This window comes from Carassius auratus, chromosome 43 (genome assembly GCF_003368295.1).
Source record: "Carassius auratus strain Wakin chromosome 43, ASM336829v1, whole genome shotgun sequence".
Lineage (NCBI taxonomy): Eukaryota > Metazoa > Chordata > Actinopteri > Cypriniformes > Cyprinidae > Carassius > Carassius auratus.
The window spans coordinates 2,363,435-2,386,064 of NC_039285.1; the positions used below are offsets into that span (position 1 = coordinate 2,363,435).

Here is a 22,630-nt window from a genome sequence, read left to right on the forward strand (position 1 = left end):
TATTATTACATTTTATGTTTAGATTACCTTTGCCTTCATCTGACGCTCACTTGAAGAAAATGAGCAAGCACAATTGAATGTCCAAAATCTACCAATACTAATAAATCATTTACAAAATCTGCAGATATACAGTATTGTTTATTCCTAAAATTCCTCTTTGATGATTTGTTTTGTATAAACAAATCGAAGGCACTTACCAACAGGAGACATTTCAGGTACTTGAGCATTGTAAGGGCCATCCAGGAACTTGGGCTCATTGTCATTGATATCTTGCACTTTGATAACGAATTCTGACTCTGGTTCTACTGGCAGGTTGGTGGCCCGGTCTCTGGCCTGAGCTCGCAGTGTGTAGTAGGCCTGTTCCTCCCGGTCCAGACGCTTTGTGGCATGTATGTCGCCTGTGTTCTCATCGATGGTGAAAATAGATGTTGCACCTTCGCCGTTGAGCACGTATTTTACATTGCCCTCACCTTTGTCCACATCGGAATGAAGCTACGGGGAAAGAAGAAATGAGAAAACAGTCATTCATTTCTATCCTTATTGTAACAGTTGTCGAGTTAGCATAGTAATGAGATGAGATGTACTCACGAGAAAGTACTTCTGCAGTGTTTTAAATAATAAATGGGGATAAACCATCTCCAGCAGATTTGTGAAAGTCAGCAAAAGGGAATGGACTGAACAAATGTCAAAACTCACAAGTTATTCTTCCTTTTCTCAGAAATCTCACTTTCAGTCGTTCTTTCCTGTTTAGTCAGATCTGCGAATATACAGTTGTTTTGTGAGAAACCTGAGAATTTTACATGGTTTGTTGTTTTATATTAACCAGTATGCTCAAATAGTGCCAAAAATGCACATTTGTAATAAACCATAAAAACTGGCCAATTTAATTCATAGTTCAGATATCCTTATCATGAGCCCTTTTCTCTTGCCGTTACCATTTTAGGGCAACTGACTTGGTATTTCCATCACCAGTGGTGAGTGATTTTATTTACTTGTTTATTTCTTGAAAGACTTTATTTCCTTCTCTGGGGGATTATAAGCCAAGTCCTTAGCTCCCTTTCCTCCCTTTGCTTTTCTTTCCTTTATATAAATCTAAAAAAATGTTTTCTTCAAATCCACATTTCTCAGGAGACTGTCTTTCACTGTGGAACAATACTTTCATGTGCAGGATCTAGCCAGTATGAAAAGACAACTTGTTTGCTTCATTTAAGCAGTCCTGTTTTATTATAAGTCTTTATGATGCTGTTTTTCACAGACATACTCTGTATTAGCTGTATTACTTTCATGGGACAAAGTGAAACCCACGACTGAATTTGGGAAAATGGCAAGCAGTGTCCTGTGGTGTGACATGCTATAATTTATCTAAAACCATTTTAAATAGCATTATTCTAATGATTGTATATTACACATGCAGTTTATGACCACATTCTCTATATGGAATTGCATTTTTAATTCATTTGTCACACCACAGGACTGCAAAAAATTAAAAAAAAAAGCTCTCATCTAGTCACATCTGGTTTAGGTTGCCGTTTACTTGCCAATAAAATAGCGCTGCTCCACATATAATGTCAGTTAATCAAAAATTACAATGGTTTCAGTGCAGGAACCGAGTGTGCTAATGACTTTTGAGACTAATTAATCAAAGTGAATGTGTGTTTGGATGTCAGTGCTGGCAATTCTCCAAGGCCAGCTCCGGTCTGATGACTGTTGTGTGGCTCGGCTCTGCATTTATTTTTTCAAATGTTTTTTTTCTGACCATAATTCACCATGATGATGACTGCAGATCATTAGATTCTGTGTGCTCAGCTATAGCACACCGGCTCGCAAGCTCATCTAAAATGATTACGATATATATATATATATATTTTTTTTTTTCATCTGAATGAAGCTGTCAAACGTATTACCATCGTATTACAATTCTCAAAAGTTCAAAAAGTTTTCACATTAACAACATTTATAATGTTACAAAAGATGCCATTTTTTAACAAGTGCCATTCTGTTGAGTTTTTTATTCATCAATGAATCCTGGGAGAAAAAATTACCACTGTTTCCTTCACGGTATTAATAATAAGAAGAAATGTTTCTAGCTGACTAGAGTAATGAATCCTGAAAGTTTAGCTTTGTCATCAAAGGAATAAATTAAATTTTAAAAGTTATAGATATTAGAGAACAGCTATTTTAAATAGTAATATTATTTCATAAAATTATAGTACTCTTTAATTGTATTTTTTTTTATCAAGTAAATACACCTTTTGTAAGCATAAGAGCATAAGAAAATGAGAAAGGATCAGTGTACAATGCCAGTGTACTCCTACAAGTTCACAAAATTGACTTTCAAACACATATACAAACTTTGAAATTCTGAAGCACTTTCCTATGCAGGAATGCAACTCTGAGGTTATCTCTATACTTAGTCGTCTACATCTTGGCCTTTGGCTCTTTTCAGCACAGAGATAAAAACTAAATAAGAAGTGGAGAGAAGGAGAGATGAAAAGGTGCACGTTAATGGGCTGCTGAAAACAAGAATAACAGGCTAAAACAGGAGCGAGAGGAAGGAGGAACCGAGCCTTAGGAGGAAACTGCTGGAGGAAGCCAGTTAGGACCGTGAAGTCTCGGGATGAGCGCTCTCCTTTTCTCTCTCAGCCTTTAGTTAGACCTGCCGGCAATTTTGCCGCCCCTAACAAACTGGCCAAGTCATGCTATGTCTAAGTGTGTAAATTAGCACTGTGGGTTGTTGTTGATGGCTATGATAGCACAGCGTAACGTTTCCTTCATCTGGACCGGCACCAGTCTCACGCTGCCAACGCATTCCACCACAATAAAGAAGATAAATGAAGACTGTCATTACATCCCTGTCATCTGTCTCTGGCAAACCAGCGAGCCCAATTACGTTGTGAGATTACAAACGCTGCCTGTTTTACACACAGCTAATTTATGTTCATCTGCCTCCTTCTTGGATCCTGCAGGGGTGCCCTTAAATGACGCGCCGTCTCTTTCCCGCTCTCACTCCCTCCAAATACGGAAAGATTATGGATGTGGCAAACGTAGAAGTGTCTTGCCTGCCAGCGCACATCAATTACTTTCCTCACAATCCCACCTAATGAGTGACTTTCAAACTGAAACGAACTTCGTAATAAATAACACAACTCATATGAGCGCCGTTGCTGGAGTGATCGGCACTGGCGAGGCGTTCTCTCTGATTTACTGTAATTTCTCCATAGCGATTCAGAAGCTGTGACTAAAATTGCAGAGCAAGATATATTACAGATGGTGCCTCCCTTAATTAACTGCATCTACTCAATCAAAGCAATGAACATGCCTCTTGTCTGTGAATTAAGCACTGCAAAATAAGCCGAATCATATAGCTGTGCAGATATTATAAGTTTTATATATACAAATACAAATATATAACACAAAATGTTAAGCAGCAACTTTTAATTTCACACTGATAATAAATGTTTCTTAAGCACAAAATCCTCATCATGATTTGATTTGACATCAGAATGATTTCTGAATGTTCATGTGACACTGAAAACTGTTGTAGTGGCTACTTAAAATCTAATAATATTAAAAAAAAAATTACTGTACTTTTGATTAAATAAACGCAGCCTTGTTGAGAATGAGAGGCTTCTTTTAAAACATTTTTTTTTTAAAAAATCTTATCAACCTCAAATTTTCTGTGGTATCATATATAAGCAGTATGAACTGTATGGAGACTAATGCACATTTACTATGTTTTACCATGCCATGTTGCAGACTTGTACTAAAAATTTATAAAGAAAATATACTGTATTTTGCAAACATCGTTTTTAACTGTATTAAGGCTACCAGTGGTCACAAAACAGCAATGCTTACTTAGGCCTATCATTAGAAATAGCATAGTTTCAGACCATATCTTTTTACTATACAGATAGATAGATAGATAGATAGATAGATAGATAGATAGATAGATAGATAGATAGATAGATAGATAGATAGATAGATAGATAGATAGATAGATAGATAGATAGATAGATAGATAGATAGATAGATAGATAATTTGTCTACATTCTACAGTCTTTATAAAAACACCACAGTCAGATATTATGCAAGACCTGTGGTAAATTATCATAAAATAACTCTGAATGGCAACAGTAGGCCTACTTCATGTTCATGTTTCTAGTCATATTAGCTTCAAGTAGCAGATCAAACAACCTTCATACTTTCTGTCATTTCCTGGAGGAGAGGGTAACCTATTTTTGCAGTGATAGCATGATTAGCATTGCTCTTTGAGGATGACTGCGCTCTGTTGCAGGCTGACGAGCAGGGGAAACTCCCACCACATCAAGGTTAGCACAGTGACTCAGCATCTTGTTTGTTTAAGAATCATCTACGAGTTTTCCATATGGCTGCTGGTTAGCACTATTGCAATTAGCTTTCGTGCTTCATTAGCATCACCATTCTAAAGCTAAGGGATTTAGGCCTAACTGATTGGATGCATTAAAATGTCATTATATGTTTTGTATCATAACATTTTGTTGGGAAAGATTAAGAATACATTTTTGGTTTTTTACATCTGATGCCAGTCTGATATTATTTCCATGTAGTCTATGAATGAGAAAAGATCATACTGAAAATTGTCAACAAGAGTACCACCATGAGTGCTAGGCAAAGCTGTAGCTAGGTAATGTCTCAGAAATGAACTATTCATATGTTCATCACCTTGTATTTACCCCTAAAATTTTAAGTGCAAAAAAACAGCACTTGCATTTGTCTGCCATAAATGCATTGCAAGACACGCAAAGGAAGTGAGTTATCTTGAGACGATCAGAAATGGGAGATGTGTTATACTACAATTAGCATTAACAGGTATGTGCAAATTATACATTAACAGGGCTCCATACTGCGACTAAATGGTTTGCTTTTTGCGACTTTTTCCTGCAAGTTTTGTTAGAGCTTACAAGTTGCCTTGCTTTCTTAGATTATTCACTGCTATTTGTGTTGTGTGTGAGAAAAATCTAATGACACACACTTCAAAAACAGAAAGAAACAGCACTACCTTTCTGAGCTGTTTATAAGTTTGGGCTAACATGCAGTGCAAGCTCAGGGCAAGTGTATTATTTTCAGATCGACCTCATAACATCACTGTTCAACTGTGCTGCGATTTACTGCATTAACACTAACTATAACCATGGTACTTTTTCGGGGGGGTGGGATTGTATATTTATAATTAATGTTGTTTTATTATTGAGATATATTATTCATATATATATTGTATTAAATGTGTAACATAAGAAAGGGAATATAATATATATATATATATATATATATATATATATATATATATATATATATATATATATATATATTATTCTACAATATAGACTATAAGTAAATTTACCTTGTGTAATGAATGTTTCATTGTCACATTACTAACAACATATGCAATTTTAATAGTATCTGCACTTGGAATGAAATATTGCACTTGGAATGAAATATAATGAACTATGGAGTAAAATATTAACATTGCGAGTATGTTTTGTTTTTGTCCCTACCCCTCTACAAAATCGAACAATCAAAAAAAAAAAATTATAATAAAAAATTAACTGGGACATAAGAACATAATATTCACACCAACCAACTAAACTAAACTTTGATTTGTGTTCACACTAAAAGCTCTTAACACAGACCTCTAGCATAAAGGACGGAAGTGAGGCATGTTACAAGTTTGTCAGCTGTCATTAATAGCTGTGTAAGCACATAAGCATAGACCCGCATGGTCTCATTAAAACAACAATTGCCTTAGAGATACCCTTGGCTCACCATTTAAAGGTGAAAGAAACCCAGCTTGGCATTCTGTAGCCGTTCGTACGTCAATGCTTTTTGTTTGTGACTTCTAACGGCTAAAGACAGAGCCAGGACGCCCATTGTCTACCCTGTTCCAGGCTCAAGTGATGAAAAGCTTTCCAATGTCATTTTCCTTTGCATTTAAAACCATCTTACCACCCCGGGTAATCAAGAGCCAGGCTAAAATCCGCTCTATAATAAAGGCAAACGACTGAATCTGTGAGGAAAGGTAGTCATTTGTACTTGATAGCTTTTTACATACTGGATCTATTTGCCAGTGCCTTTCAATATGCTCTTGTGGTGTGGGATTCTTCCTCCCGTTGTAATATTTCACCTGAATCAACACCTGCAGAGTGCTATATAAATGCAAATGGTATTTCATTGTGTTGCCGAGCTGCTCTTCACCGAGGAAGTGTGAGCCACATCTTGGCCTTATTGTGGAGGATTCCTTATTCCCTGTCATTAGATTCAGTGGTGTCAGCTCATATCACTCTCCAAATGAGAAAGACTCAGCCAGATTCTATTAAAAAGCATCTCTGTGACTAGACACCCTCTATGCCCTCAGCCTTAATTGTCTGAAAAGACATGATTCACTTTCTTCACCATCTCCATTTGTGGGCGTTCAGGTGCAAACCCGCACTCAGCGTGCGTATATGCACGCACACGCACTTGCAAGGTTGGCACCAGAGCCCAGGCCGTGACTGCCAACGCAATGACTTTCATCTGCACTGATGACAAATGGCCATGGCATGGACAAGTATGGACTGGAAGCAGATGAAAAGCAGCCCATCTTCTCCAGCGCTGCATTTAATTAGCCAGCATATGTTAGAAATCACTCCAAAGAGGATTTGGGGAACGCTTGTTGATCCGCAACATGAAAAGAGCTCTTTCTCTTCTGTTTCATTTTGTTTAATTCAGTTTGCGCAAATCATTGATGTGGTGGGAGGGCGGGCTCGATGGAGGGCACGTTTAATCTGCTCAGCCTGGCTGACGAAAAAGCTTCCTGGTGGCCAGAAGGGGAGAGAAGCGTGGATCTCTCATCCTCGCCACAGGGTTACGGCGGCACTCCTGGTCTGCTTCTCATTAAGTGCGCATTTAGAAGGTGAGCTGCGAGTTGTTTTTGGCAGGCTAGGAAAAAGGAAATGCAAATGGGCTGCGACGGAAGTCGGCCTGGGAATGCTCTCCTCCGCTTGTGCTATTACACAGCCTGCACCATCAAAGGATCCCCCCCAATTAAGGCTGAATTCAAAGCCCTTTTCTCTGGCGCACTCAGTGTATATAGGCAGAATCTGATCGGACATTGAACGCCCAGTTGAGGGACTTAAACCAACGGGCCCTGCACATCTTATGAAGCTCAAATACAGGAATGGGAGGACAGCAAGCAGCTGAGAGGCCTTGATACAGTTTGGCGAATTGTCAGAAATCCATTCCTGTGATTCTGAACTAGAGGTGAGATTATTAATTGCGTAGCAAGATACAAGTCCAGGTAACTTAGTGCGACGGAATTATTAACGACATCGGACACTTGTTTATGCTTATTCCGAAGTGAACTCACGTGGAAGTGCTGTAATAAATGAGCACTTTCAGTGGAGACACTGGGGTCATTTCTAATAATTGTTGATATTACTGAACTCATCCTAGAGACACGGATATGCATTATTCATCATGCTCTCTTTGACATCCCTCTCGTTTGAGCATTTTATTCAAGCTGGACCTATCATATCCATATTCATCAGGCTGCAAAGAGGTCACCATGGCCAATAATACCAGTCACTGATGGTACGATATCAAGATGGCAAAGACATATTCATTAAATTCATTCTGGTATAATTTTGCAGATAATAACGGGTGGGAAGATTGGTCTTTGGTATGTTCGACTGCATGTTTGGTTGAGAATAAACCTCTCTATTCACTTCTCTGCTCTTTGTTCAGAGTAACAAAAAAAAAAAAAATCTTGTTTTCCAGCATGAATTGCAAGTGAGAGACAATCGATAAAGCATTAAACCAAGAGCAGAAAATGTTATTTCAAGTGCTGATTAGAGATGGAAATTAAAGGTTTCTTATGTTTCCTGCAAAGAGAATTTGAAGCCTAAAAAATAAAAAAAATAACAAGAATGTAAATGACAAGATTGTGTATATGATGGAGATCAGTGATGTGAAAATTGCTTCAAAAGGTTCTTCTCTTTTACTCTCTGGAAGCATCAAAGTCCTTCAATCAGCCTCGAGTATTACATTTCTGCCTGGAAAGTATGTTTGTGTCATGTATATGAGAGCATTCCGACTGTTGCTTAAAGGGTTTAGTCTCTGCTCACTGTTAGGGCAGGATCAAAAGGTCAGAATAATCCACACACAATGTATGCCTACCAGTGTAAACATCTACCTTGTATTTAACACTTTCATGATACGTTTTTGCAATATGCATTAAACTGTATATTAAACATAGACAAAAGTTTTAGGTCTCCTGCTCTTCTACTCGCCTGAAGAATATGATAGCTATTCAATTGTCTAATTGTGGTACATAAACATTAGTGTCCATACTGTTCAAATGTTTGGGATCAGTAAAAATGTATTATGTTTTTGAAATAATTCAGTTATGCTCAACAAGGCATTTATTTTCATTTATTTGATAAAAAATAGAGTAAAACGAGTAAAACTACATGTTACAGTAAAAGGTATTTTAAAGAATAATTTATTCCTGTGATGACCAGACTGAATTTTCAGCAGCCATTACTTCAGTCTTCAGTGTCACATGATCTTTTATAACCATTCTTCTTCCCAAATCAGCAACCAATATGAAGATTTGGTAAGAAATATTTCTTATTATTAGCAATGTTGAAAACAGCTATGCAGCTAAAATTTGAGTGAAAACTGTAATACTGTTTGGCAGGATTCTTTGATCAACAGAACTTTAAAAAGAACATTTATATTAAAATATTTTTTAATTCAATTCTGTAAAATATTAGCTCATTCAGCAAACTCCGTGTACATCTCATAATTCAATTACAATTCATAAAATATGAATTAACATTAAGGGCCCTATTTTAACGATCTGAAACGCAAGTGTCAAAGCGCCAAGTGCAAGTTACTTTGTGGGCGGGTCTCGGCGCTGTTGCTATTTTCCCGGCGGGATAAATGGCCCTTGCGCCCGGCGCAAATCTAAAATGGGTTGGTCTAAAGTAGCTTCATTATTCATAGGTGTGGTTTGGGCATAACGTGAAATAAACCAATCAGAGCATCATCCAACATTCCCTTTAAAAGCAGGTGCGCAAGTTCCATTATGGATTGCTATTATTATGGCGTATTTACCAGGCGCACGCCAGGAGCGGTTCACAGCCGAGGAGACTGATGTTCTTGTAAGAGCAGTGAAAGACAGAGAAGTTGTGTTGTATGGGGATGGGAGAATAATTAGCCTGAATAATTTGTAAGCTAGATTTATGCCTATTTTTTCACATCTTCGTGGCACACCACAATGATTACCATCACATGTGTTAATATTTTTTTAGTGTAACAATTTATGATTTGCAAAAATAACTGTTGCATCTGTGTAGATTACATGAGCAAAGTGTATGCGCGATGTGCACGCTATACATTATGGTCAAGCATGCGCCCTTAAAATAGCATAATGAACAACGCGCAACGCGCCACTGACTTTAGACTAGGTTTTTTCTGGTCAGTGGCGCAATTGTTTAATGGAACAGCAAAATATCACCAGGGATTGTTTGCGCCGGAACACGCCTCCTTTTTTGCGCTGAACTGCCCAGGGAGCGCAAGTTCATTCACTAGTTTAGCGACGTGCTTCTGTGGAGGGAAAAGCGCGCTTTGCGCTGGTGCAAAATAGGAATGACACATGCGTCGGTGTACAAAGTCAATTGCGCTGGGTGCAAGATAGGGCCCTAAATATGTAAATATGAATCAACATATCAGCTTTCCTGCACCCTGGATATCAGCATCAGTCACGAAGAAACCCATCTTGGTCAACCACTGCTCATATCTTTATTGTTTTGCTGTTAATACCATGAAAAGGGGCATAGGCATAAAAAGAAAGAGAATGTGAAAATGGTCAATAAGATCTCATGGTAAGTTGTTTGTGAGGACTCTGTCTTTTATGTCCGTATTATGCTACCCTTATCCTGATGAATAAGGCCATCTTTCATCCTCACTAGTGATCAAAGGATTGATGTCTACATAAAAGCCAAAATAGGAGAACAAGCAGTCAACCAATGACCATCATACAGAATACATTCAGAACTTGAGACACAAAAGATAATGAAATTTAAAAGAGAAACCAAGAGGAAAATGTTATTGCTCAGAGGTTGCTCTTAATGGAGTTCTCAGTTCCCTTTCAGTCAATCATTCACAACGTCATGTCAGTGGCCAACAAATTGTTAATCTTACCAGAGAAACCAATTCACTAAACTAAACGAGCCAATGCATATTGGCATGCGATTATTGCATCCAGCTGCTGCTAATCACAGCATGAGTATAAATAGGCAGCCGGTGCAGCACACAATCAGCTTTTTGCTATGGAATAGCAAAGTAGTGTTATCGTTCTGTTCCTGCCGAGTCTTCTTGTGTGTCGAATGAGTCATTGCTCTCAAAGGACCTTCTCTGTGTGGGTGTGTGGCGCAACAGCCGGTTGGTCGACCTTCGTTGACTGGGTGCAAACTACAGGCTGCACTACCCCCTGTAGTGTTGTGGTGGCCATCTCCCCTGTGTGCTTCGACACAACTAAAAGAGCAATCTTAAAAGAGCATTCACAGGTAAACGTCTTTTTAAAGATGGCATTTCACCAACGCGTCTCTGCATATGGTCATTACCTGGTACCGGGTGATGGTCACGACTGCTGCCTGGGCATTACGCACATTGAAGTTGTGTTCTCATTGTGGGGAAATGACCATCTCTGAGTTGCAGACCAAGCTCCACTACCTCAAAAGGGTTGGAGTTCCATTGCCTCTGCCTCTGCCACAATCTAGTTCTTTTCCTGGCAGACGTCAGGTGAGAACTACTTCTGGCAGTAGCTCGGATGGTTTGAGGATCACAGTGGCGGCAATCCCTCCAAGGAACCAACCTCCCAGGGACCGCCACTCCTTTTGCACTTTGCAGCCAGCCAAGCTCCCTAAAGAACGTGCTGGGCCCTCCACAAAGAATGTACCATCAGTATCCTTTGGGGCTTCTCCCACCTTCAAGACAGTAGCAAGGCCCGAATTGGATCCTGAAAAGACAGGTATGCTTTAGTAGAAACCTCCACTGTGTCCTGAGCCCTTGAAGTTGGGTGACTAGTTTCTCGGGGTGGCCCACGCTGGTTCTCAGCACCCCACTCTGGTGCCATTCTTCAACGGAAGTGCACAATGAGCTCATTTACTCCCAGAAACTGACCTAGTAGTTCTTCCTCCCTCACCACCCTCGATGGTGGAGCAGCCAAGAGGTATACAGAGATCCTAGTGGTGGAGCAGTCTGTAGCGATGCACCAGGTGGGGCAAAGTTTGGTTCCTTAATTCCCCTGTGTCCCAAACCAGCCTCTTCGGCGACACAGTTGAGAGCTTTGCCCAGCAGTTCTTGGCTGCACAGAAGCAGACTGAGACAATCCGATACATCCTGACCCAGCGGGCAGCTGCAACCTCCACCCGTCCCAGCACCTCAGCCTGCTCATTGCAAAGGGCATACCCCTGCAGCTGCCCCTGTGCCAAAGCTGCAGCAGCCTCCAGCTAAGCAGCGCCGTGGAGCCAGTCACAGGGCATTCTCCCCTCCCGTCTCGGCTCCTGCCACACCTGGTGGTATGTGCAAGAGCAAGAGACCCTGAGACGGACAGGGTCTCTCTTCGGGAGATGGTAAACACACCACTCCCTCCACAAATGGATCACACTCGTCCTGCTGTCGCCAGCAGGCAGCAGAGGGTGGTTCGAGAGTGTTACCAAATGCCCTATGTATGTAACCTCTGCTCAACCTTGGAAACAGGTAAGCATAGCCCCACATGCTCAGACTTACGTGCTGGTGCCACGACCGGCCCAATCCAGGTCCTTGAGTTCCACCTCGCTGCCCCACTCTGGGTGCATCGGTGGCTCCGCTGGTCCCACTTCCATGGTATCTGGAAGCATGGCTAGTACGGTCTAACCCATTTTGCTGGCCCCTTCAAACCATCAGACTTGGCTCTCCGATTCAGTTCGCCCTGGTAGCTCACACAGGACACTGAAAGGAGCAACATCCATTGCACTTTGGTAGGGATTCCCAATTTGTTGGTCACTGACGTGACGAAGAGAGTGACCGATTAAATGTCTCAGTTACATATTGGAACCCTCATTCCCTGAAGGAGGGAACGGAGACATCACATCCTGTCACCAGGGCTGCTGTACCTCCGCTGAGCAGCTAGGTCACCACCTCAGCTCCTCAGTGATTATGTGCTGCCTACTTATACTCATTCTGTGATCAGTGGCAGCTGGATGCAATAATCGCATGCCAATGTGATTGGCTTGTTTAGTTTACATTTTAAGTGGATTGGTCACTCTGGCAAGATTCCCAATTTGTTGGTAACGATGAGATGTCACCGATCCCTGCTTCAGGGAACGAGGGTAACAATATGTAACCAAGATGTTTTGCCCAATGAAATTTGTTTTGGATGTTTCTCCTAGAATTCCTAAAAATAAAAGGAATTAAAGGAAGTCACAAATCTGTCAAATGTTGACATATAACAAGAGTTTAAAACTATAAAATTAAGGCTTTTTTCTCCAAAATTAATCTGAGAAAAAAAAATCTCTTTATAGTCCAGGAGAAATATCTGAGAGCTATAAGAGATATAATTTGGAGATTCTCTTTTCTATGGGAAGATAGAGAGATAGGCCACCTCATATTGTACATTACTCTGCTGATCATCATTCAGTGCGGGGGAAACATTTGTGTTCAGTCACTTCTCTTTTGCCCGGATCCCTCCGGCTAGAGTGAATTGGAGATGAGCCAAAATCTAATAAGGTTCAACCTGGCTGTCAGGGTTTGAGTGTGTGATGTTAGAGGTTTGTGTGGGTGTGTGTGTGTGTGTGATGTAGTGGCTAAGAGATAATGTATTGTAAAAGCCAAGGATAGTAGAGCAGGTGGCATGCTGGAGTATTTGGCTCATTATCTTTAAAACAGGAAAGTGTTTGGCTGTCTTTGCGTTTAGCATAGAGCTAACTACTTACAAGCCTGTGCGTATGAAGCAATCACATTGCTAGCAGACAGGAGCCAATACATAAAAGAAAAGATGCTTCCTATTGTGACAATGTTTTTTTTCCTCTTTGTGTGGCTCATTTACTGTAGCTCAAAGTATGACTATAATATCCACATTGTATCAAAGAGGTCTGATCAGACACTACTTGTGATATTCATTAAACACATGATCCACATGCCAAACAGTTCTGATCAAAGCATCAATCTACATGTTAATTTCACACTGGCATTAATGTGAGAAGAACTGATGGCTAAAACACTTTAAAAGCCCAGATTGATTGGACAGCATACGTCAACCTGCATTCTCCTGTGCTTTCATTTGAAGTGTCTGAAAATAAATATCAGACAAAGCTTTTAAAATACCCAAAGAGTAATGTTATATTATCGTATATTACAGATTCAAATATTTACATGTAGGAAATATTCAGGCAATTTTTGTGATTCACTTGGCATTAATGAAAAGCAACACTTTCTAATTGGCTGATACAACACTATTTCAAAACATCAGTTCAGTTCATGACTTTGCCAGATACTTTAGAGAAATAAGTCTGAGCGACTGGACAGCTCTAGTGGCTTCTGGGCACCCGAAGTACATTATCTAAATAAACATGTCAGCTCAGTTAACAGGCAACCACTGGATGAGATCTAAGACCCCGTTTACAACTGGTATTAAGATTCATTTTAGGTGATTTGCTTGAACGGGACAGTGGTAAATTAAAGTGCAAACATTTTTGAGACTCCATTTGAATGTGATCGAAAATTTGACCACACAATATCTGACCAAAAGTGAGTGGTAAAATGAGATGAACACCACCATTCAAAAGTGTAGGGAAGAATGGATTATGTTGATCAAAAGTGACAGTGAAGACATTTCTAAAAAAAAATTGGAATTAATATTTATCAAAGAAATTCCTCATGGTTCCCACAAAAATATAAGGTAGCACAACTGTTTTCAAGAATGACAATAATAAGAAATGCTTTTGAGCACAAAATCAGCATTAGAATGATTTCTAAAGAATCGTGTGACTCTGAAGACTAGAGAAATGGCTGCTGAAAATTAATCTTGGCCATCACAGAAATAAATTGCATCTTAAAATATTATAAAACAGGAAATATATTTGAAATTATAATAATATTTCACAATATATGCTGTTTTACTGTATTTTTGTATCAAATAAAGGCAGCCTTGGTGAGCATAAGATAAAGTTTTCTTTCAAAAACATGAAACAATATTTTGAATGGTAGTTTGTTTTAGTATGAACTGCAGCGTGACTTATCTGACCACTTTTGATCAGATCTTAAGCAGGATCTAACACCAGATCATGACAACAAGCACAGGAAGCCAAGGTTTTAGTACAGAAAATGTATGGTCATTAGGTCTGGGTGAGATATATATCAACAAACATCATCAAAATGATGAAAAATATTACAGTATTATAATACTGAGTTGAACTTAACTCAATGTTTTCATGTATTTCTCAGCCTTTTGATAATTCCTACATTTATATGAAGGGTTTATTTGCAAAAACAGAAAATTTTCTTAAATCATCTTTTTTATTGTGTTATCGTGTTTTTATTGTGCTTTATTGTATTAGTTAGCTTTATTTCTTTAGATCATTATTTAATCAAAACAACCCAACTGCAGCTTGATTTATATTAATTAAAAAAAGCATGATTTTTGAGTTATGTTTTTGAAAATTAACTAATATCTTTCTCCTTATGTGTTTTCCTTTTTTCACTCAGCCCTTTTTGTCATAATAAATGATCTCTGTGCACTTGATACATAGAAAATATCAGAGCAATTTTACTTTACCTTGCCAACATAAAGAGGGTCATCTCCAGTGTACTCCTCCAGGACAAAGAATTGGTTCCACACCCAGTTGCGCTTGTGTCTTTGAAGGGATGCACCCACACTAGCTCTGAAGGGCCTGAGGGAAGCCGGGCGGAGCGGGATAGAGTTCAGAGTCAACCCCCAGCAGCCCACGTCCCACTGGGCTAACAGCAACATAGTCATTACAGTCAGTCCAGTCCACACTGCAGAGCCTACGTGCATCATTTAGATTAAAGGATGAAGGAAAAATAAAAAATACACTCCTTCGTACTGAACAGGCACCAAAGATCTTGAGCCTATAAGGTGGCTCCTGGGAAACTGTGCACCACCCTCAGCACTGGCGTGGGTAGCGGGATAGAGCAGACCGTCTGACCGGTGATTGATGGGAAAGACCACAGGAATGAACGATGATTGTAGCTCAAGCTCTCAAACCTGTGGTGAGAACAGACATTGGGGGAGAGGATGAAGAAAATCAGTGAGGGCGAAAACGGTCAAAGAACTAAGCAAAAAGAGAGAGTCTGTCAGATGCAGGCTTTATTTACTGTCATTTTTATAATAGCACTACACACTTGAACCCCAGATTAAGACAACATGACTTTTGGCATTTCAGAGGTTGCCATCCGAGATGCAGGTGCAGGTAGAGCGCTACAGGTGAGCAAAACGGACATGAGGCTCTATCCTGTGGATGGGTATTTGACAGCGCTGCTGAAAGTGGAGCACATTAATCTTTAGGGCTGAAGGGAAGCGGGAAGGGAGGGGGAAACAGACAGAGGGAGAAGTGTAGAAGTCCAATGCAAAGGTTTGGAGAAATAAAGCAAATATGTACCATCTCAAGTTCCAACAAAGGAAAAAGCAGCTCCATTATCATACTTGGCTTATGCAAGACAGCATATGGGTCAACGTTAAATAAAAGTAGCATTTTCAGTTTCAAACACATATACTTTGTATTCATCTTGGTTTTATATAGTTTTGAAAAACCTTTACACCATTTTCAAGAAAAAGGTTCGTTGTGGTCTAACCATCAAGTAAAATGCAATAACATTTTCTGTATTTCTTGAATGCAAGTTTACACGTATAAATCATTTTCAGAATACCAAAAAATTAAAGAATGAATGAATAAATAAATAAATAAAAGATATTTGTAAAAAAAATCATAGAAGTGCTTTTGTGTATTAGGTATAAGTATGTAGGAACTGCATTTGTACAGTTTGCAATTATATTTGTAAAATGTATTTTTGTAATAAAGAATTAATAGTTCCAAAAAAAAAAAAAAATGCTAATCAATGATTCTTTAGCAGTAGTTATTTACCAGTCACTATCCAATCCCAATGTGACTTATGGTATTTTTGTACTGTCTGAAACTCACACTGGGGTTGGTTAAGCACCAATAGAAGTGGCTCGATTATGGCCCCATCTAGGGTTTGAACCTACAACCTCTAGCTTAAGAGCTGCTACTAAGAACTACAAAGCCTCACCACACCGTAAAAGTGTGTTATGTAAAGTGACACTGGATTTGTTATAGTATATAAAAAACCTTCATGCTCCAAATTGCAATGGAGAACTACAATTTAAAAGTGTGCACTGTTGAAGTTGAAGTGACAAAATTCCAGGCACAAATTTCTCCTAAGGGGTCCCTGGAGCTTCTCGGTCCGAGAGAGCCTTTTAGGTGTTTCTAACATCCTTTTAAAGTCAAACACTTACAAGTCTGGAAAAAAAAAATTGTTCAAAAGGGATTTGGATAGAGCACATATACGTTCTCTGGAGAAATCTGTCCTTCCATCAGTTCAAAACCACAGCAGCAGGATTCACGCCCCAACAGCTTATTCTGATGTTGAAGAGGATATCGAAATCTCCACGGAAATCCGTCCTTGTCCAAGAAAAGATGAGATCTGACCTATGGTTTACAGACAGAACAACTCCCATATTGGGTTTTGAGTCCATGGTAATTCGAACCCTCGCAATTATCGCAGCATGTTCATAAGATTTATTAAGATATTTAATGCAGGTTCAGAAGGGCTTCAAACAATGATGCTAACTGAAAGTGTTAAAGCATTAGCATTATTAAAAAATGTGTATGGAAAAATAGGGTTTAAATAAAAGGTGTTAAACACATCCGAGACATTAAAGCTATATGACAGATGCTGTAACTGTGCTAAATAATAGCATACGTGAAGCTAAGGCTCTGAAGGTGAACAGAAAAGTAAATCACAAAGCATCCCTCAGGGAATCCATTCCCTTCTTGTATTCTCAAAAGCACCAGCGCTGCTGGAGGAGAACAGAACGTCTTGCGCTTTGCTTCAGAAGACCACAGTGCCAGGACCCCTCAGTAGGGAAAAGTCTCATCTAAAGCCTGTAATCTCCATCATAAGCTTCACTTTATAGGGGAATTACAAGTACTTAGAGACTGATTAGATCTCTATGCATTTGACTGAGTAGATTCAACAAAAGTTTGACGGGTATCAAGAAAACACAGTTATAGCAACACAATCAGCTACATGTCTCAATTATCTCCAACCTCGAATAGTTTCACTGAAGTGCTACATGACACCGCTGCTAAATAAAAAGAGCTTTGAGTGTGGAATGCTTATAGCATAGCGCAGACTAATAAAGAGAGCTGGAAGGTGATATGGATCATTTATCAAGCTTGCATTAAAACTCAGCAAACAAGGACATAGGAAACTAGCCTTGGTATTTTTTTAATGCGGTGCGTCTGAAGCAATATCTCAGGACATGTTTGCATGACAAAGCATTTTTCAAATGTGCCCAAATTGCTTAGGTTCCAGTCTATAAGGAAAAAAATACATAGGAAGTTACAACAAAATACACAAAGAAATACCATCTGATTTTTCAGAAATTAATGTTAGGACAGCATGTCACAGTCTCAGATCCTTTGCAACATCGACACAGTTAGTAAACTGAATTGGATCTACATTGAACTGACTTGAGCTGTATAATGACAATATTGTCTTCTGTAGAGTTAGTTACAGCTGAATTTAACTCAATTTATAACTGATAAACTGATGCACTATAGAGTGCATTACTGCCTGTAGTCTTTTCAGCAGCATTTGTTCTGTTTGTATTATTCCCATTTATTTTCCCCATAGAGTCTGTTAACCAAGCTTACCAGCTACAAGGTGAATAAGATTACAGACTTTTATTTGACTCAAAAAAAAAAAAACTACAATCCAATGAAGCACTGCAAATGACAATAAAATTAAAAAGAATGGAGAAATATAAAAAAATATATAAAATTTTAAGTTGCTGATCATATCTATAGAAACAATACATTTGAAGATTATTTATTTATTTATTTATTTATTTATTTATTTATTTATTTATTTATTTATTTATTTATTTATAGGGTTTTTTTGCCATGAATTTGGTTCAAACAGATGGTTTCCACAAAAGCATATACCACTGATTAAAGCTGCAGTGCTTTAGTTTTGCCTCTTTTTGCAGTTATTTTGTGCATTATTTTCTTTATGTGGGTTGTGCATCGGCACGGCTCCTTAGTGCGGATGAACTCAATGTCTTGAGGTGTATTTCCAGGCTGTCTGTCAACGCACCAGTGTGGATATTCACTGTACTTCAGAATTACAAATAGTTAGTCTTTACCAGAAAGCAGTTTTACCAGAAGACGTCATCTGAACAAGCAAGTACCATGTCTGGCAGTTTTGTTCTGACCAACTGAAGAAAAAAAGGTTTTCAAGAAATCATGCTACCAATGGTGATTAAATCGCAAAGTTAGCTCGATCATTTCAAATTGTGTATTTATTATTACTGTTATACTTTGTTCACAATTTTTAATACACATTGCGTGACTGTGTATATAGTGTGCGTCTGGAGATTTCATTTTCTACAGTCTAATCTAATTTTCATATCTTTTGAATGTCATCAAAATAAATTGTTCTTTTAACCTCAAAAACAATTTAATGTTCCTCATAAGCTGTTGTAAAATGAAAGGTCTAATAATTTCAGAAGAGGCTACAAGCTACTAGCCAGGACTCCTTCTGTACACAGCCGTGATGTAATGAAAGAAAGATGAATGACTCAAACCACTCAAATTAGATAACATTATTACAAGCTTACCGTTGTGAATCAGGCTAAGGTAAGGAGATAGCTTTGAACACTGGTTATGTACTGTACTTGCTCAATAATTGATTTCAGATCATTTTTAACCAAAATAAAGTTATGGAATCCAGCTTTTATCACCTTGGAGCTCACAAAAGGTCTGTCTTCAAAGGTTATGATTCAAAATCTGTTTCCCTATGGAGAACATGAATGGAGTTTTTGCTTCTGAAATCTGACAGCTCCACTCTATCATCTTCTGTGGCGTCAGTCATCATCTTTTACAGCTAAAATTGAATTTGATTCATAATTTATTAATTTTGCAATATTACTACTGTTATTGTCCTGTTTATTACTGTGAGGCTGCTTTGAAACAATCTGTATTTGCACTATATTAAAATGTGACGCGACTGTTAAACATTCAAATCTGTTCGTGTTTTACATCGGGATCCTTCACAAACCCTTTATGGTTTCATTCGACTTTTCACCAATTGTTTTAGAATAATCAAACAATGAATCATGTCTAAAAACTGATTTCCTGTAAATTACATGGTAACTATATGCCATGCTATCAGTGTACTATATTTGTTCGTCTTCTATTTCCAGCCCCCCACTAACATTATTCCCCGCCCGAATGTGCTCGCTGTCGGGCTTGGCTGAGGCCCCGGACTTTGTGTTCAGCACAGATCGCCCAAATGGTCTGGGACAGGATGATGAAGCCTCATTAGCCCCCCATGCCATCTGACGAGAGGAGCTGAGGCTTCATCGCAGACCGCCCTGTGAGAGAGCGCCCACAGCCACAGCCAGAGATTCAGCTCCAAAAACCCATCTCAAAACACTCTTTAGTCAGAGCCCCCCTGCAGTGCAAGAGCAATTGTGGCACTCACCAGAGACAGTATGCTCCAACACAGAGCAAAGCTAGGCTCCTGGCATCTGGACATCAAACACAGCACAGTGCGGACTGGTAGCATATGGCCTTCTTATTATGGCTGCCCTTCGCTGTGCAGACTCTTGAGGGTGACTACGACAAGATTACGCAAGGATCTGGGCTGGATATGACTGCTTATGAGCATGAAAGATGAAAAATTCTAATAAAGAAAACATTTATAATACATTAAAAGACTATTTAATGCTATTTTACACTCATTACATGCTTCATCAATTTTTTTTTTTCATCATTTTATTTATTTATTTTTTGCAATAAGTTCTTTGTTTATGCACAAAAAAATCTGCATATTATACATTTCCAACACAGACATACTGTACATCTTATCCAGAATATATATATATATACATTTTACAATAAATACTCTTTTACTCTTTCTACTTCAAAATTAAATGTTTTATTTGTTGTTTCTTTATAATTAATTGTGAAATTTACTAGCAGTTTCTTAATGAAAATTATTTTATATAAAAAATTTTCGTGTAGAGCATGACTTAGCAAAACTGCATCAATCTCATATCTAAAATTATTATTTTTATAACAGTGGGTCCCATTTTCATATCTTTCCCTGGGGCCCAACAAACAAGTCAGCCATAGTCTTCAAAATATAAAATCTTACTAGGACCTCCATATTACAGGACAATATTCTTGGTCACCCCTCCCTGACAACAACCTTGTTTTTGCATGGGCACAAACTGAAGTGCATATAGATTCCAACCAGATGTTAAATCGGGAAATAACAAAGCAACAACACAAGAACTAAACATATTCTACAAATGAAACACACACACACACACACACACACACACACACACCTAAAACCACAATTCATTTTTTGATGTGAGCCACATCAATTTGGCTCTCACGGTTTGCTCAAAGCGCCACCTAGCGGCCGCTCGCTCCTCACTGCAAGCGAAGTTTCTACTTCGAGCCTCGGTGCTTGTTGTTAGCATTGCAGTGGCGTCCTGACAGGGAGGAATTTGATATCGATACGGAGATGTGAGGAAAATCTGCACCTCTGTACTTGTGATATCCTCCCTTGTTTTGGTATAACTCTACTACACACACAAAAATAAAAACAAAAACCTCTAACTCTCACTGAGGTATTTTCACATCAAAAAGTCTTTCACAGTCACACTACAGACGACAGTATTTGCATCACAAATGCGAGTCCCTGGCAAGGTCCCAAGTATTGCTCTTAGGACTGAGAAATTGTACTTCGTAGCGACTCGATTAATATGCTGACTGGCAGACCTTAACTTTTGAACATCACAGATGCTCCTGAGGGAAAAGCGCTGAATATTAAAACATCACAGGCAGTGAGAGAAACTTTCAGAGCGGCTCCAAAAAAAATCTTAATGCTGACCACACAGTTCGACAATATTTGAAAGTGCATAGCCAGTGAATATATGTATTAACTTTATATTAAATGCTATTACTTTTATTTTATTCCATATTTAAATTTCACTTGTATATTGTCATACTTTAACGCAAGTAGGCTACGCTATGTTAAAAACATAATTTCTGAAAATACATAAAAAATAATATCACATTAGACTATTGCCATTTCTCAACTCTTAGATTGCTTTAGTGTGGTTTTGTAGCTTCCTAATGTAAACGTGCACCGCAAATAGCCTACCCTCAGTCCGTACGGTATTGCACCTCAATAAACACTGCATAAATCAGACTCACCTTTTCTTCCTGGTCCTTCGCGTGTTTATAAATTGTGAACGTTCTTGTGAAAATGCAGAAGGATCCCGTCACGTCGCAGCCGCTCTAGACGCGCTCTTTCCGAGTGAGTGAAGGAAACATATTCAGGAGCATCCCTGCACTACAGGCGTCTTTCCCTCTGTTCCGCTCTATCACTGCGCTGCTCGCGCACACTCCGCTCGTCTACAATAAGCCCTATTGAGAAGCCACAGCTGCAGCAAACCTCAGCCAGGGGAGAGCACTGTGGAGAGACTCACAAAGGGACCACAACACTGTCGGCCATCCGTGAAGCATGCCTCGGGAGCCTCAGTCCCCACAAACTCTGGGAAAACAGTGGTTACGCGCAACTTATTGTCTCTAGTGAAAGTGGCTGACAAAATGGACAAGTCTCTGTTAGTGTGCTACAGGAGCTTCGCTCATCGGGGAAACGTTGCACTGAGGGGAGGTGCCGATGTCATTCAGCGTATCCAAGGTGCCTCGGCGATTCTAGGGTTCTAGGGGACCACCGAGGGGCCAAAGCGTGCAGAGAGGGACTAAATTAAAACCTCGTCAAGATGATTCTATGTTCTTGAGATGTGGGTCGAACTTACATTTTTCAAGCTATTTAAGAAAAACAAGTTAAACTTTATCTGTTTGAAACCATACATTTTTTTTTATCATTTGTCACCTATCGGATGACTAAGGTTTAAAGCAAAGCATTATTAGCATAAAATGATTTTTTTTATATTAAAGTGTTGTTACTATAAAATTAAGAAAATGAAGTAAATCATTTTACTGGTTATAAGACTCCAAGTACCTCCAAGTACACATTGTACCTTTATTTCTTAGAGTGTATTTATGTGTTCTGTATATGTGAATACATAGCCTATGTGTGTGTATATACAGTATCTATACCTGCCATATACATTGAAAAGTCCTGTACCTATTAAATGTTACCTTGGGTTTCTCTACAGCTCACTTGTTTTTGACTATTACGAGGTGCTTTGGAAGCCTGTCTGAAACCATTTTCCGTAAGCGATGCCTTTATACACAAAACACTACCTGGGAAGTGAATG

The 22,630-nt window shown here is 38.9% G+C and overlaps 1 protein-coding gene across 1 annotated transcript in view; it reads right to left on the bottom strand.

The window, feature by feature from the left end:
• LOC113061423 (cadherin-7) overlaps positions 1-22,182 on the bottom strand; it is a 42,197-nt gene extending 20,015 nt beyond the window's left edge. Inside the window, exons 1-3 of the mRNA XM_026230519.1 lie at positions 21,558-22,182; positions 14,837-15,286; positions 198-492 (exon numbers count right to left, since the gene is read on the bottom strand). Of these exons, the coding sequence (XP_026086304.1) occupies positions 198-492; positions 14,837-15,079 (538 nt within the window). The 5' untranslated portion in view covers positions 15,080-15,286; positions 21,558-22,182. The remainder of the gene's footprint in view (positions 1-197; positions 493-14,836; positions 15,287-21,557) is intronic.
• Positions 22,183-22,630: the final 448 nt, after the last annotated feature.